This window comes from Thamnophis elegans, chromosome 7 (assembly GCF_009769535.1).
Source record: "Thamnophis elegans isolate rThaEle1 chromosome 7, rThaEle1.pri, whole genome shotgun sequence".
In the NCBI taxonomy this organism is placed as follows: Eukaryota; Metazoa; Chordata; class Lepidosauria; order Squamata; family Colubridae; genus Thamnophis; species Thamnophis elegans.
The window spans coordinates 24,507,824-24,525,065 of record NC_045547.1 but is presented as its reverse complement, the minus strand read 5'-3'; the positions used below and the strand labels follow the sequence as shown (position 1 = coordinate 24,525,065).

Genomic DNA, 17,242 nt, shown 5'->3' with positions numbered 1-17,242 from the left:
ACAACAATAACAACAACAAAAAGAGACTGCCATGTTGCTCCTCTCAGAAGCGGGAGACGGCAGCTGCCTTCGGGCGTTATAAACAGCCGAGGTCAAGGCAACGCCGTTTTCCCCGAGTGAAGGTCGCCGGCGGTGTTTCCGCGGCTGGTGGCAGGCAGCGGCGGGAGGGGAATCCTTCAGCGGGAACAGCCTCCCGCGCGGTGGAGGGAGGGGGAGCGGGCAGGAGGCGGCGCGGAGGGAGGGCAGGCCGGCTTCGGGAAGCGGTGCTCCGCGCTGGGACTGGTTCCTTCGCAGCCATTTTCTGTCCAACCAAACAGCCGATTTGTGGAGGGAGCCAACCAGGGCCGCACTGGAGGTTTGTGCCTGGCTCCGGCCAATGATTGCTAACCGGTTCCACTGCAGGCTCGAATGAAATGTCCGTCTCCCTCCCCGGGCTCCGGCGTTGCCGCCGCGCCGCCGCTGAGGGGACCAGGAAGTGTGGGGAGCCTGGAAAAAAAGACCAGCGGAGCCCACGCCGGGCCCGCCTGCCTCCCGCTTCTTTGTGCCGCGGCTTCTGCTCCCCGCCGCGAGGGGAGGAGGAGGAGGCGAGATGGCGGCGCTGGCCGGCCGGCCGGGCCCTGGAAACGCGGCGGCCGCGGCGGCGGGGCGGACGACCCAGAGCGAGGCCCGAGCGAGACGGCAGCGCCTCGTCCTGGGTCGCCTGCGGGGCAGCGGGGAGCCCAACCGTCCTCGCCTTCATTCCCCCCCCCCGCGCCCTCTTCCCGAGTGGGGGGTCCTCCTGCGGTGAGGACCCCCCTGAGGCCCCCTCATTACTATTTGAGGTGGGGGCGCTGTGGTGACCCTCGGGGAGGGGAGGACGCCTCCCCGTTTCTTTCCCTCCCCGGGCGGAGTTGGGCTTGTTTTTAAGCCGCCCCGCTTTGTCCGCTTCTGGCTGGGCTCGGCCTAAAGAAGAGGGGTCGCGGGGTGGTACGGGGCGGGTGGCCCCTCGCCAGCCCGACCCTCCCGTCGTGCCGCGCCGCGCCGCTTTTTCCGCGGTTCCAGGACTGGCTGGGGTCCGAGGGGGGAAATGGGACGCTGTCAGAGAAAAAGGGGCTCCCGCAATCCCCAGCCAAGGAGGAGATGCTTCGTCCTGCTGCCCGGGCATGACGGCCCTAAAGGTGGGTGGGTAGGGAGCCTGGTATTTTATTGCCCGAAAGCTTTTTCCTCCACTGGGTCTGTGGGGTTTTTTTCCCCCCACTTGCGCATTTATTAGCATTCAGACGTGGCTGTTGTTTTCTCTTGTTACGTCCCCCACGTGCGTCTCCTCCACCCACCCACCCCGGGTTGTCAAAAGGGCTTTATCGCTCCCGGCCTGAAAGGATTCAACCCACCAAGTGGATCTTCACTTCGGAGTAATTCTTTCATTTATTTATTTTTTTAATAAAACGTACACACAACTACAGCAGTATCGTCGGATCAGGGTGTTGTTGTTGTTTTGCCAGCCTGCCTGCCTAATTTTAAGGTGCCACCATGTGAGTAAAATGCTGGTGAACCTATCAGAAGTGCAGATATTTCAGGAGACTTCTCTGACTTCTTTTTAAGGGAGCCTTGCATATTTTCTCTGGGTTATGTTTGTGTTGTTGACTTAGACAGAATGATTAATATTAAAGGTGTTTTATCCTTGACGCAGAATGTATACTTGCCTGTTAGTTCCCAGAATTACTGATTTGATATTTATTAGAAAATTCATAGGTCTAATATGGATCCTCTCTGGTGTTTTGCTCATTAGTAAAGCAAATGAATAACCAAGACTATAAAAGCAAATTGTGGAGTTATTTTTAAAAGTTTCAGCATAAATCATTCACTGACAAAATATATACAAATTAATCTGTCCAATTGTCTGTACTTTATTAGACTTGAGACTAATGCAGATAGTTCTTGACTTATAATAGCATTTAGTTACAGTTCAACATTAATAATGGCTAAAGTAATAAACCTGTTTTTCACACTTATGACCATTGCAGTATTCCCATGGTCACATGATAAAAATTCAGATGCCTGCCAATTGACTCGTATTTATGACAGTTGCAGTGTCTTGGAGTCATGTGCTTACCTTTTGTGACTGGCAAGCAAAGTCAATGTGGAAGCCAGATACATTTAACTGTGTTTCTAACTTAACAATTGCAGGGATCCACTTAACAACTGTGGCAAGAATGGTCATAAAATGGGTCAAAACTCACTTAACAAATGTTTTAGCAACATAAATTTTGGGCTCAATTGTGATTGTAAGTTGAGGACTATCTTTATATGCTTTTTGGCTCGTGTTCCTTTTTTGCTTCCTAAAATACTGACTTCACACACGCACGCACTCACGCAGAGAGATGCTTTTGCAATTAATAACATTCCAAACATATAAAACTTGGAATAATTGCATTATTTGTCAAGTATAATTTTAAAAGGGCATAGAAAACTGAAAGGGATAATATTCAATATAGTTATTAATAAGCAATGTACATTGTCTCTAAAAATAACTCAAAATATATGTACTTAGATTTATATAAAATAAATTAATATACTGTTAATGTACTGTTAGCATTATTGAAAAGACAGCTTATAAATTAGTTTGCCTAATATTGAAATTTTATATCTGAATTCATGATATAGATGAAGAAAGATATCAAAGATTGATTATCTTCACAATGGGATACATTTACTTAGAAGTTGTCTAATTGACCTTGATGAAATCCATAGATAACAATGTATAGGATTAGAAATGTAATATCTCAGATCTAACTTTTCAAAGTACATTCCTCAAAATGTAAAAATGGTTTTCCCACCCAATTGTATAATAGACATTAAATCATTCTATTATAAAGTAAGATTTATGAAAATATGATAAGGACTCTTTTGGCACTTTCAGATGTGATAGCTGATTTTAGCACATCTTGAAGACTTGAATAGACACTAGACAGGACTTGAGTGAAATACTGTACTAGAAAGGCTCAGGACTGCAAGCTAAAGAAGTTGGGGAAAAAAAATCCCAGAACAGTGGTTCTCAATCTTGCCAATGCCGTGACCCTTTAATACAGTTCCTCATCTTGTGGTGACCTCCAACCATAAAATTGGTGTCTCGGTTCCTAAGACCATTAAAAATATGTGTTTTCTGATGGCCTTAGGCGACCCCTGTGAAAGGGTCATTCGACCCCCAAAGGGGTCGCGACCCACAGGTTGAGAACCGCTGTCCCAGAGGGATGCCACTTTTCTAGTGATATCAAATAGTCTATGTCAGGGGTGTCCAACTCACAGCCCACGGGCCGGATGCATCACATGTTGGCCACGCCCAGCCCTGGTTTAGCAAAGGGGGGAAAAGTTGTGATACGTCACATAATGTCGTGTTGTCATGAGTTTGACACTCCTGGTCTATGTGGACATATCCAGAAGTATTATTTGCATTAGAGAACCAATTCTGACAATAATCTGTCATGGTTTGTTGACATGTCTTCTTCCTCTTGCTGCTATGATCTTGTCTTCACTCTCTTCCTATTGACTAACCACTGAGGTGGAGAGGCTGGATTATTTGCAGCCATTCTCTAAGCAGAGAAACATGGGAGGATGTGCGCTGTTAGGGGTACCAGTGAATTCTCTTTCAGTGGAACGATAGAGACCTACTCTGTTACAAATGTCTGGCTCTTGTCAAGCAATCCAAAGCAGTTTGTTCAGTGGTCTAGTGCTGCATCCCTCTTCAGTTTGCAAGGGAAAGACTGTAGTAATTTGGCCTGTGATCAAAGCAGCTGTTGAACTGAATTCCCATCCCTTTCAGCCCACTTCTTTCACACTCCTCTCTGGGCAACCTTTGAGTCACAGGGTGGCTATCTATAAGCCTCTTCCTACTTCCATCCACTTTGTCTGCTTCAAGTGTGAATTACTGAGAGCAGAAAGCCCCTTCTCAGGTCAGATTAGTTTTAATCCAATATTGGCCTTGTAAAGCAGCAGTAGATGATGCTTCCTTGGCAGGGGGGGGGGGGATTGAGATTATTTTATTGCTTTACAATTAATAACAAAAAAGGACCAAAATAAATATAATAGTGATGGAGATACATAAAATTTCGAAATGAAGGACCTTTCCCCCCTCCCAAATTATTAAATTTATGTAATCCTTATTTATGGAAGTGGCAGTAATTCTCTTTGAAATTCAGTTCAATGCTTCTTGAAGTGGACCCAAAGCATGAAATATTTACACAGAGAAACATTATTTTGTGAACAATTTGTCTAATGAACAATGGCCTCTATCGTATGGGACCTAATGCACTGAGAAACACTCAGTTATTTGAAATAGTGGATAATTAATTATTTATGTGTAAGTCTTTAACATTTGATATCTGTTTGATAACTTCTGAAATACTTCAGTTTGTATAAGTTCCCACAAAAGAATAAAGTTGACTGCCTGGGGATGATAGAAGAAATGTCATACCATAATAGTATCCCGGTATGCTAAAACAATTTAGCAGATAGATTGAACTGAATAATAAGAAATTAAATGTAGTGGAATTTTCTTAATATACATGAAAGTTAAAGTTCAGGTACAGAAGATTATTGATATTATATATATTGCCATTCATGATTATAATATTTTGTATATATAGCCAATGTTCTGTTTAACAATGTTATCTTATTATTGTAGATGGATGGTGATAATTCTACAACAGATGCTTCACAGCTGGGAATTGCTGGAGATTATATTGGTAGTAGTCACTATGTGATCCAACCTCATGATGGTAAGTAATATGTTGAACAGAATCTATTGACTCAGACCCATTCTGTTTGAAATGCCTTTTTCTTTCTTCCTGTACAGGAGGCTGACAGGGAAGATATAAATGATTTGTTTTAGTGTCTACATTAAAGTGTTGCAAAGAACTTTTGAAGGAAGGCCAAAAAACTACATAAAATTAGTACAAGAATGACATCTTGCTCATAGGCTAAGCATGCCCATCTTTGATATAAATTATGCCTTAGGCCAATGATGACTAACCTTTCTGTCATCGTGTGTTGAAAGTGTGCGTGTGCCTGTATCCATAATGCAATGCACGCATGACACACACACCCGCACCCCGTGCATGTGCGCATGACCCCAGCACATCCATGCGACACCACACCTCCCTGCAGCCTCCTGGGACCAAAAAAGGGCCAGCAGGAGGCACGAATGCATGCATGATGCAGCTGGGCTGGGGCGACGGCTTTTGTGCCCACAGAGAGGGCTCTGCATGCCACCTATGGCACACATTCCATAGGTTCGCCATCACGGCCTTTGGCTTAATATTGCTGGTTGTATTAGGCTAGTAGCATGGTCTTTTCATTCTTAGAATGACGACATGTGTAAAAATATGAAAATCACATCTATAGTGAACCAATGGTTTGCTTAACAAGTGCAATGTTCCATTAACAATCATCACAAAAAAGTTCATAAAATCGATCACTTGGGTGACCAATTTACAGCCTCAAGAGTTACAGCCTTGATGAGGAGGCTTCATTACTGTTGTACTCAAGGACTGCCTATAATACAAGGCTAATATAAAGTAAGTGTAGGTTTTTCAGTTGGGTATCAGTGTATTGATTAACATTCCTGATTATGTAATTAATATTTATTTGTGTTTTCTTAGATACTGAGGACAGCATGAATGATCATGACGATACAAATGGTTCCAAAGAGAGTTTTAGAGAACAAGATATATATCTTCCTATTGCAAATGTGGCAAGGATAATGAAGAATGCTATACCTCAGACAGGAAAGGTAATATATGTAAAATAAATCTTTGATAGTTTTCCATATTTTAAACCCAGATTAGGGTCTTTGGATATGATATTGCTTTTTAACAGTGAGTCATCAGTCTCTGTTAACAGGCAAGAGTGTCATATTGTTTGGTTATTACAATTCCATCTTGTCCAGAATAGAAGTTTGCATTTTTCTCTTGTGAAGGAAAATAACTTTTAAATTCTGGGACAGTTTCATTCTCTTAAAAGGAAATGGCCAGGTCATTTTTCATATTGAGGAAAGACACTCCAATAATTAATAATTCTCAGAAGCATTCCTTCAGTGAAAGAACATTTATTTTTTATTTAATGGCAGGCAAAATATTTTGAGTTTCAACTGTTTTCCATATGGATCATGCTGGTTGCTTTCAAACAGATTACTTCGTTAATTTTAGAAGTTTTGCTCTTAAAAAATATTTTTCACTTTCCATTTCTTTGTATAAAATGCATATTTTGTTAGTTTTCTTAATATACTTAAGAATTAATTGAGATTAATCTGGGGAATATGCTTTATTTATTATATTATTTTAAACATTAGTGGCCTTTAATATAATTGGCATTGATAATTAGCTAGATTGGCTCTTCGATTAGACGTAGGCGTGCATTAATGGGGCAGATTGAGTTTCTAAAAATGGTTCTGCAACATTTCTGCACATGGTACATGGTACTTTTGTTAAGAAGTACAACTGGGGAATTTGACACAAAGATAACAATATTTTAATATTCAATTCTGATCTGCTTGTCATCTGAATCAGATGGAACACTGGTTAATCAAGTAAGATGTTAATAATACTTAGACCTAGTAACAACATGAATGAGAATCAGCAAACCAAAGCAAAACTCCAGTAGAATAGATGCCTTTGATATAAGTTTCCCGTGTCCAGGAATCTGTTACATATCCTGTTTTCCTCTTGAACAGAAGATGTGTCATTCCCAGTCCATTTGATGCCTGATTTCATCTTTAAAGATCAAAATATTTGGGGGCTTAAATGTCTGAAAGAACATACCTCCCTGTATCTGCCTGCCTTGTTTTTATATTTTAGACATGCTCCATTATTATGCCTTTTTAATATTTTTATTATGTTTTGGAGGGGGTTAAAATAATTTTTATCTTTTTGGAAAATAGTAGTTTACAATATGTTAATGTACATTGTGTATATTTTAGATTGCTAAAGATGCAAAAGAATGTGTGCAGGAGTGTGTCAGTGAATTCATCAGTTTTATCACATCAGAAGCAAGTGAGAGGTGTCATCAAGAGAAACGGAAGACAATAAATGGAGAAGATATTCTCTTTGCTATGTCTACTCTGGGGTTTGATAGCTATGTTGAACCTTTGAAGTTGTATCTTCAGAAGTTTAGAGAGGTTTGTAATTCTATTTGCAACTGTTTCATTGTATGTTTAAATATATTTTTATTAAAAGTAAAGATAGCTGGGTAATTTGTATGTGTTACTATTGGAAAAGATCACTTTTTACCTGTACTTCAGTGCTTTGTAAAGATTTTCCTTTACTATACAAGTGTATATATTTATAAGAAAAAATATTCCTATTCATATCACATGGATTAGACTAAAAAAGCAGCTTGTATTTACCAATTTGGTGCTTTAACAATGTGGGTTAATCAACATTTGCAGTTAGCGTTGTAATTTAATGTGTTAGGTTCTGAGAAGAAAATGGATGAGAATCTCCAAGAAATCAAACTAAAGTATATAAATGTTGACACAAACAAGCTTTCTTCTCTTCCCCCTCTTATTTGCACTGTTTTAATGTGGAGGGGGTTTTGTGGCTTTACTTTACATATGTTTTACTTGTACTTTGTTTACAATAATGATAAGAATGAACAGAGTAGAACAGAGTTGATACATATGCATCTCATAACAAGGAATGGTGCTTATCGTTGCAGTTTCTCTCTGTAAACAGCTATTCATAGCAAGTTGGAAGACAGAACCTCACATCAGCCTCTGGTTAAGACAGACTGAGCTCGCAGTAGTATGGGAAAATTCTTCAAAACATCTGCTTAATTTGCAATTTTGTCCAAGAAGCTTGCCCAGAAAACCTACTATATGAATATTTAATATGATCAGTGATAAGGCAAAATCAACAGGCTCCTATTAGGAAAAGTATAAGAGAGAAAGAGAGATTTCAAACTTATTCAATTGTATAGTGAATTGCAGAAAATGCATGTGTTATATGTAAAACTACTGTTTTTCAAGGCAATGAAGGGAGAAAAAGGCATTGGTGGAACAGTTACCACAGCAGACGGCCTTAGTGAGGAGCTCACAGAGGAAGCATTTAGTAAGTACTGTATTTCTAATATTGCCATTGTTGCTTAATGCTTACAATTAAATAGGCTTGTTAATTGTATTGAACTATAGCCAGTATTTATGTGACAGTTTAATGGCAAAGTACATGCAGTCCACAAAATATTGATGCTAGTCCTTGGGTTAGGGACTGGGCAAAGCGCAAAGTCATGTGACCTCATCACGTAGTGATAGCAATCCCAGCTATCATTTCCAATTGCCATAATAATTCCAAGTTCCACAGATCATTAAGCAGAAAGTGGCAGGAGTCCCAGGTAAGTAGCATGGGCAGAAGGGGAGGATCCTGCGCAGGCTACACATGAGTCCAGGTTGGCCAGGGGACTGGAATAGGTGACCTTCTCTGCCAACTTTCACATTGACTTTGCTTGTGGGAAGCTGGCAGGGAAGGTTGCAAATGTCAATCACGTGACCATGGCTCCCTGCAATGCTATAATTGTGAGCCAGGCAATCAAGTGTGATCAAGTGACTGCAGGGATGCTGCAGTAGCCAGAACTGAGGATTGGTTATACATCCAGTTTTTTCAGCACCACTGTAATCTTGGAACAGTTCAATGAACAACTTGAACAAGCAAAGTATTATCTTAAGTTTGTTTATGAATCCTTGAAAACAAGATTGAAACTAAATGAACAAAGAATTATACTGAGTGATTTACAACTTTTGAGCAAGATTTCATATTGACGTACACTTGTTGCAATCACTATAAATGATTGGCCATTGAGAATTTCCATTGAAAATTACATGTGAGATAGCATAAGAGCCGAGGTGGCGCAGTGGTTAAATGCAGCACTGCAGGCTACTGCTAGATCAGCAGTTCAGCGGTTCAAATCTCACCGGCTCAGGGTTGACTCAGCCTTCCTTCTTTCCGAGGTGGGTAAAATGAGTACCCGGATTGTTGGGGGCAATATGCTGACTCTCTGTAAACCGCTTAGAGAGGGCTGAAAGCCCTATGAAGCGGTATATAAGTCTACTGCTATTGCTATAACATATATTTTGATGCATGAAGATTTATTCCTTAATGAAAACACAGAGACAAAACAATTCTGCTGCTGCTGTGGATTACTTACTGAAGCTTACTGAATGTTATTTTTTAATATCCTTCATTCACAAATAGTAGCCTTTGATCTCAAGTCAGCATTGTTATTTATTTGAAATAGTTATGTCCTGAACATATTCAGAGAATCTCACACTGATTATAATGAAGAAAAGAGAATGAAACAACACTACTGTGGAAAATTAAATTGAAAATTAATGTGAAATACTGGGTTTAAAATACAGTTGTTTACCTGAAACTTGATAAACGGTAACAGTGTAATTTACCTAAAACTAACCATGCATTTTTACCATAAGACAGAATTGTTTTAATAAAAATTTATGTAGAAAACAAATGTTTCTTTCATTATGGGATATGTTTAAACTATGCAGAATTCTGATGTCTCACAAGATCCCATTGTAAAGACATTTTTTGCATTCTTTGCATTTGATAACAGGTGTGTGTCTCTTGCTTAGAGTTCATTGAGCTTTTATTTAGATATCTTCCACAAGTTTTGAACTCTTCCTTTTTTCCAGTAGAATACAGATGTTTTTGAGTGGCTGAAGATAATTATTAATTGTACATGGTTTTGGTAGAAAATCTAATCAGGCAGGAAAGGAGGAATTCTCTGATAAAACTTTATCACAGCAGAACTATGTTAATTGCACAGTTGTTTTCTTCACTGAATTATATTCTAAATATTGAGTGCCTGTATAAAAAAAATCCCTATACTGGGATTAAAGGATCGTGTGAATATAGATCAAAGTGTGTGTAGGCATTGATAGAAGCTTAGTTCCTTTCTTCCTGTTGCCCAGAAAGGTTCATCTGAAGGTCAGATGATCCTCCTGAATGAGAGGAAGAATGTGTGAAAGTAAGGCAGAGAGACCTTTATGTAAACACCGTAAAAAAGAGGTGTCTAATTTTTAATAGTTCATCTCTCTCTCTCTCTCTCTCTCTCTCTCTCTCTTTCTCTCTCTCTCTCTCTCCTCCCCCCCTTGCAATACAACACATATGCAGGTAGTCCTCGACTTACAATCGTTCGTTTAGTGAACCTTCATAGTTATAATGCACTGAAAAAAGTGATGTATGACCGTTTTTCACACGGCTGCTGTGGCATCCCAGTGGTCATGTGATCAAAATTCAAATGCTTCACAATTGACTCATTTATGATGGTTGCAGTATCTTGTGGTCATGTGATCACCTTTTGGGACCTCATGACAAAGTCAATGGGGAAGCCAGATGCACTTTACATCTGCATTACTAACTTAACAACTGCAGTGATTTATTTAACAAATGTGACAAGAAAGGTCATAAAATGGGGCAAAATTCACTTAACAAATGCCTCACTTAGCAACATAAATTTTGGGCTCAATTGTAAATGGAGGCCCACCTGTATTTTATTAGAATTTTAAAATGCTCAGAGAAACTTTGGGAGTAGATTGGAATATAGAACATGGAGCAGCAAGTATGTGAAACTTGAGGACTGAAGTTAGTAGACCATGCTGTTTTGTCAGAAACATTGCATTTGTTTCTTATTGCATTTGTTTCTTGTTGCATTTGACAGGCTTGTTGCATTAGATGGAACTCTCCCTGTTGAAATGATCAGGTGTATTTGTTTTGTTTTGTGTGTGTTATTAAAAAAATATTTGCCAGACATAGACAAACAATTATAAAAGAGGATAGAGAACTTTTGAGCATGTGTTTCCATTAAAGTACAGTGATGTACTTAAAAACAGTCATGCTTTAAAAAACTGAAAATATTAAAATGCACTGTAAAGAATCAATCTGACTTCCAACGTAAAATGAGAGAGTTAATATATTATTTAATGTTTTTATTCATACTACTGTGTGTTTTTATTTTCCAAATTAGTTCACAGTTGAACTCTTAGTTTCTTTTTAGGAAGGTCTAACATTCATCTGGCACTATCAGGTTACAGTTCTAGTACATATTAGTGAAAGAGATCAGTTTTGATACTGTTTAATGGTAGATTCTTAACTTGGATTTGGTGTTTAATCCTACATGAGCAGAAATCTTCTAACAGTGCTCTTTTTCTCATATAGCTAGCCAGTTGCCAGCAGGTTTGATAACTACAGATGGCCAACAACAAAATGTCATGGTTTATACAACGTCCTATCAACAGGTACAGCATTTCCTCCCCCCCCATTTTTTGTTAAATATTTCCATTTTTGGTATCAGTACAATGAAAAAGTATGCTATCGCTACAATAGATCTCACAAGCAAATGTGTTTCTGGATTGATTTTTGAAATTAATATGTATTTGTTTTCTATTCCCTAGATTCCTGGTGTTCAACAAATTCAGTTTTCATGACTTGAAGACTTTAGACATGTAAGAAATATGAACAAGGGATGCTAAAGGAAAGAGAACTTGAATTTGAATTGGCTAGCGAAGAAAGAAATGTCACTTTGTATATTCAATAGTTGTAATGTAGCTTCCTGAGGCTTGACTAATTGAGACGTGAACTCTGAATCAAACCTTTTTTCATGAGTGATTTTAAAAGAAATTTGGATTTTAAAGGTATTAAAATATTTTTTTTGTTTTGTACAAGAGTTTGTTGCTCTGTATAACTCCTATATGCATTGTATATTGCAATTTACTACTGTCAAGAGATTTGTAGACAGTTTCTTATTTTCATATTGAATCATGTTACTTTTGTAATTCAAGTAAACAGCTGGGTTTAATTCACGTTTACCCTTTGAATAAAACACAAGGGTACCGTTCATTTTGAATGCAAGTTGCCTTTATTATAAAAATTGAGATGATCTTTTGTTTTGTATCTGTCTTGCATGAGTTGAATTAAATATTTATTAATATTTAACTTGAAATTCCTCAAATGCCCACAATTCAAAATGAGCGCTCCCAGTACTTTTAATATAATACTTCAAATAATGGGAATCTAGAAGTAACCCATCTTTGGATCCTAGCATTATAACCTTGGGTCATGGTCCCTGGGAACTATTTTGCACAAGCTGTAAAAGAATGAAGGTGGGTTTGTCACGAACTGTTGTCTTGTATGCAGAATTAGTTCTGTGGATTGTCTGGTACCCAGTATCAGTGTTAACTGTATCTGGTAGTGCAGTCCCTGTTTTGCAACAATTAGAAATATGTAGTAAAAGGGTTATTTTTTTGTTGATCTTTGAATAGGGATATTCATCTTGCTACTTTTGAAATAAATTCCTTTTAATTTATGATTTCTCTCGAAAGAAGCCAGATTCTGTTTGATACTTTATTGTCAAATTACCTCTTTAACATCTTCATAGTCATGTGTGGGATCTTGGATGTTAATTACTGTGGAAGCTAAGAGGGGCATGTATTTCCAGGGATGTAAATGGAAGGTTTGAGCATCTATTTGGCTGTTTCCTGTTGATGCAATAAATTTTAAGATACTTACAAATATTGTGATTTGTAGAATGATAGTAAGTGAACAAATGCCACTGAGAACTTGAAAATGAAATTGCTGATCAGCACAGCTTTGTCCTGGAGAAAATTGGACAACAACAAAAAAAGGGGCTGCTGAATTCTAAACCATGAAGAGAGAAATGTGAAAATCTGATGCTCATCCCTCCATGGGAACTGGTTTCTATTTTAAATCATGACGGCAAAAATCCTTTAAATTTAACACATTGAACTAGCACATTCCAGTATATTTAACATTGGAAAAACAGAAACCTCATATAATTTTTCCTCAGAAGCTACATAGTCCAAGAGGTCCGTAGAGATTCTCAGTCACCCAGGTCATGGTTGTCCCAAAGGTGCTTTTTCAGGAGACAACTAGTCTTGAAGACGTTTCGCTTCTCATCCAAGAAGCTTCTTCAGTTCTGACAGGTTAATGGGGAAAGATTATAAATCCTGCAAGGATTATAAATCCTTCCACTCCCCACTATCCTGTCAGGACTGAAGAAGCTTCTTGGATAAGAAATGAAACGTCTTCAAAGAAAAAACATAAAAGTCTAGTTGCCTCCTGAAAAAGCACCTTTGGGCTATTATGATTTATTTTAAAAAATAGCACCAATAGAGAAAGCATCTCATTATCTGCAACAAATTAAGGGAAATGAATACACATTTTTGTTTTCAGAAAGCTGTAGATATGGTGCAATAAAAACAATTAGATGTGGGAGAATCTGGAAGGCTGTTGGAAATTTGGAATGCAAATTACCAGATTTTCTAGAAAGTTTATTTTATTTGACATTGGCTGTCAATGTTATGACCAGAATTAACTTATGATCCACCTCATGAAATCAATTGATTAAGGGATTTGGAAAAATGTGAATAATTACCTTTTAACAGAGATTAAGTCACTCATTGTGCAATACAAGCCTCAAATGAAATTAAAGTGTAGCAATTCATTAAAGAGACACATTTATGAAGCTACCAAACATAACTTTTGATAAACAAGTTTTCATCTGTGAATTGGCAGTGCACTTACTAAGAGTGGAGAAGCAAATCCACTTGTAGCCACAGAGGATCACTTGATTACTTTGAGCCAGTTACTTTCAGCTCAACTTATTTCACAAGATGGTAAGGGGAGAAAAATATGCTCCCTTGAATTCCTGGGGGGGGGGGGGAATCTGTTTAGCATTTTATTGGTTCTATAGTTAAACATGGGCTTTTTGATAAATGTAACTGCACATTATAGTACTAATACCAAACCTATTATAAACACTGCTTGTGTTAAATTTGTTTAAGAAATGAAGCAAATCTAATATGTTAAACTTGAGATGTATTTAAACATTTTACATCTCTAGCCACAGTAGCTTAATTAGATTTGTTCACATGATTCAGGTTGATATAATCATAAAGTTTTATTACACTTGAAAATCAACCCCACACATCTCACCTTGTTTTCCCCTGCACTAAAGCCAAAATAACACTGCAAAATTTAGCTTCTTAGAACACTAAACACTCTGCAATGTGAATATGTGAAACATTTATTTCCAAATGTAATTATTACTGTTGAAAGTTGCATTTTTTAAACTAATACCATAGGTTTTAAAAAAACAAAAACATTAGGACAAATCACTTTTATTACAAATAACAATGCTACTTTTATTATAGAAAATATTGGATTTCTCTCAAGACATTTCAGCTGCAGATCATAAGACCATAAATAGCTGGCTTTAACCATCACTTCAGAATTCCAGTTAACTGTGGTGTCATTTTTGTTAACTGTTCACTGGTTCAGGCTACTTCAAAACTATGGTCAAATATTGCTATAAATCATACATAAAAATGGCTGCATTCAGATGGTCACATTACTTTAGTAAACAAACAGACACATATGAGCTATTTTTCCTCATTCTTATATATCTTACTGAATAATTACTCAGCATTTTTACAACACTAAGTACTGTACTTTATTCTGTAGGGTCAATGGGGAAAATGTCAAATTAACTGGTGTATTACATTTTACCAAACACAGCATATGAGTATGTGTTTTAGAACACACCAGTGCATGATACCATAAAGTTGATTTTCATACTTTGATTTTATTCTAAAACTGGTAAGCAGTAATTTGGAACTGCAATCCATATACATAGGCAAAAAGCTTATTTGTATCAGCTTATTAAATATATATATGACCCTCTGAACCATGCCAAATTTTTATCCACACTCCATGTCACAAACAAAACTGAAGTTGAACTGATGAAGTAAGGTATAAATAGCAACAGACTTCCATTTATAAAGATTGATACTAAGTCTATTATTATTGAAGGTGGAACAGGATGGACTAATTTATACAAGATTGTTATACATATATTTACAAAGGCAAGCAAAAAAACAAATCAACAACCAGTTTCCCAAATAGTCTGATTTTATATATATTTTAAATGAACTTAGGTTGACTCATTTATCCAAATATAATGATACTTTTAAACAGAATATGCTTCAAATATAAATTCATAGTTGGATGAAATACATCTTAAGTGCTATTAAGAGAAGCAGGCTGCAAAAATAGCTAGCCAATGTATGGGTGAGGCTACCAAAGAAATTATACACTTGTTACTAATCTAGTTCCATATATGGGAAACTGCTGAATTGTAGTAAAATCGTAATAGCCTATCGGCATAAGCACATGTACACTGAATCTCAGGTCTGAATTAACATCACCACAATTTTACCTTTGGTAATCATGACATACTCTTAAAACAAGTGCAGAAATATATGAACTCAAAAGTGCAAAAATACTCACAGATATACTCAACAGATCATATTGTCAAGTAAGGTATCTACAATCAAAGATTAATAGCCATATAATTCTCACATTCTGTCACAGTAGGCCTCCTAATTCAAAAAAGTTATAGAAAACAACACACTACAACTATGTTGAGTGAGTTCCTAAAGGTACTTCTCTTTGACCCTGTGACCACTGGGATATCTGGATTTAATCCAGAGTTGGAAGTATGTGGCAGGTAAAGTGAAAGGAAGCACATTTCTTATGACAATTCAAGGAAGAGCTGAAATTCTCCTAGCATCTAAAATGGACCTTCTCAGGAAATACTACCTTCAACTCTGAAGAACGTATTTATAGATTTTTGAAGTTTCCATTTCATAGTATAGTTTCAAAAATCTAATGATAGCTTGAGTGATTTTTAATTGCTAAGAACAACCAAAATTGTGTGGCTGCAACATACATTTTCTCTGGGGTGTTGTTACATACTTGCCTTAGGAAAGGGTACATATATCATAAGGTGCATGAAAGAGTATGTTAGTTTCACTCTGAGCATCTGTATTATTATGCCACAAAAAGACAGTGTTGTATAGGTAGTATAACTGACATCCCATCCCATTCTCTTTATCTCACACTGCAAATATTTATCTCGGGGGGAAAAGCCCAGTAAGCAAAAGTTACTGTCAGCTGACTAACATACACAAAAGTTTGTTGATGGAACTTATTCCTTCTTACAGAGTAGCCAGTAAAAAGTGCTACTTAATTTCCAATTTATTAGAAAGCTTTTAACAAGTAGTCCACTGCTTTTCACGGCATTACAAATTGTGCTGCATCAGTATGATTATTGTAAAGTTAGAATTCTATTACCTTAGAGTGGTTTTCTCTACCGGCCATTCTCCTGATGTCTTAAGACCGGAGCTTTTAGCCACTACTCTGGAAACTTCCAGTCCCCACACATCTGACGGTACAAACCACCTCTTCCCATACATCAAACTGTTTGCTGCTGTTATTCAAATATCTCTGGAAGATGATTATTAATAAGTATTGGAGATAAAATTGAGGGACTTGGATCCTAATTCCATCCAAACCACAAGCTCACTGGGATTAGAGGTGGCTCAATGGTTAGGGTGCAATACTGCAGGCCACTTCAGCTGACTGCTAGCTGCAGTTCAACAGTTCAAATTTCATTGGCTCAAGGATGACTCAGCCTCCCATCCTTCCGAGGTGGGTAAAATGAGGACCCAGATTGTTGGGGGCAACATGCTGACTCTGTAAACTGCTTAGAGAAGGCTGTAAAAGCACTATGAAGCGGTATATAAGTCTAAGTGCTATTGCTATTGCTATTATGCTAAGCCATTTTGTGGAAGCCGTAATGGTTTGTCTTATGTTAAGCCATAAACCAAGCAAATCACAGTGGCTTAATTAATATATCATAGTAATTCATATCATGGTTTACTAAGAACTAAGCCAAAACAGACTTTCTTCAAATGAATTTATCTCAGTTTCTCTACCTAAGAATGGGTTACAATGGGGCTTCTCAAAGATGTTTTGAAACTGTGAACATGGAATGACAGTAAAGTATTAGAATTACCATAATCCACTTTAAAACTGATCCTTGCAGATCAAGTGATTCCCATCTTAATTCTTATGCATTGATGGAAAACTGAAGTGCAAAATATTCATTCTATTGCACATATGCACTAAATCAGGTTTCAAAATAGAGATTTTTTTAAAAAAATCATTTTATTTAGATGCCTAAGGATGCAATCCACAGGAATCTGTATAAGGTCCATGCAAATTAATGTAAAAAGCACTATTGTTCACAGAAATATCCCTGTGGGATGCATCATTAAGCTCTATTCACCACCTATATTATATACTGGCACAATTTAGCCACTTTATGCTATATTATGATA

At 37.7% G+C, this 17,242-nt stretch overlaps 1 protein-coding gene across 4 annotated transcripts; it reads left to right on the top strand.

Annotated features, from left to right (window-relative positions):
- Positions 1-235: 235 nt before the first annotated feature.
- NFYB (nuclear transcription factor Y subunit beta) lies at positions 236-12,348 on the top strand. Of its 4 annotated transcripts, none has more exons than XM_032221720.1 (7): positions 236-355; positions 4,661-4,754; positions 5,637-5,767; positions 6,953-7,150; positions 8,000-8,081; positions 11,199-11,278; positions 11,435-12,348. In XM_032221720.1, exons 2-7 carry the CDS (start codon positions 4,661-4,663, stop codon positions 11,465-11,467), a joined length of 618 nt encoding a protein of 205 aa, XP_032077611.1. In that variant the 5' UTR covers positions 236-355; the 3' UTR covers positions 11,468-12,348. The 4 variants fall into 4 exon arrangements, with proteins under 4 accessions (XP_032077611.1, XP_032077610.1, XP_032077612.1 ...); XM_032221719.1 differs by lacking the exon at positions 236-355 and adding an exon at positions 407-1,157; XM_032221721.1 differs by lacking the exon at positions 236-355 and adding an exon at positions 1,164-1,391.
- Positions 12,349-17,242: the final 4,894 nt, after the last annotated feature.

Coding starts and splice junctions, on each gene's coding strand:
- NFYB (XM_032221719.1), top strand. Junction 4,755..5,636: donor TGTGATCCAACCTCATGATG/GTAAGTAATATG, acceptor GTGTTTTCTTAG/ATACTGAGGACAGCATGAAT. Junction 5,768..6,952: donor CTATACCTCAGACAGGAAAG/GTAATATATGTA, acceptor TGTATATTTTAG/ATTGCTAAAGATGCAAAAGA.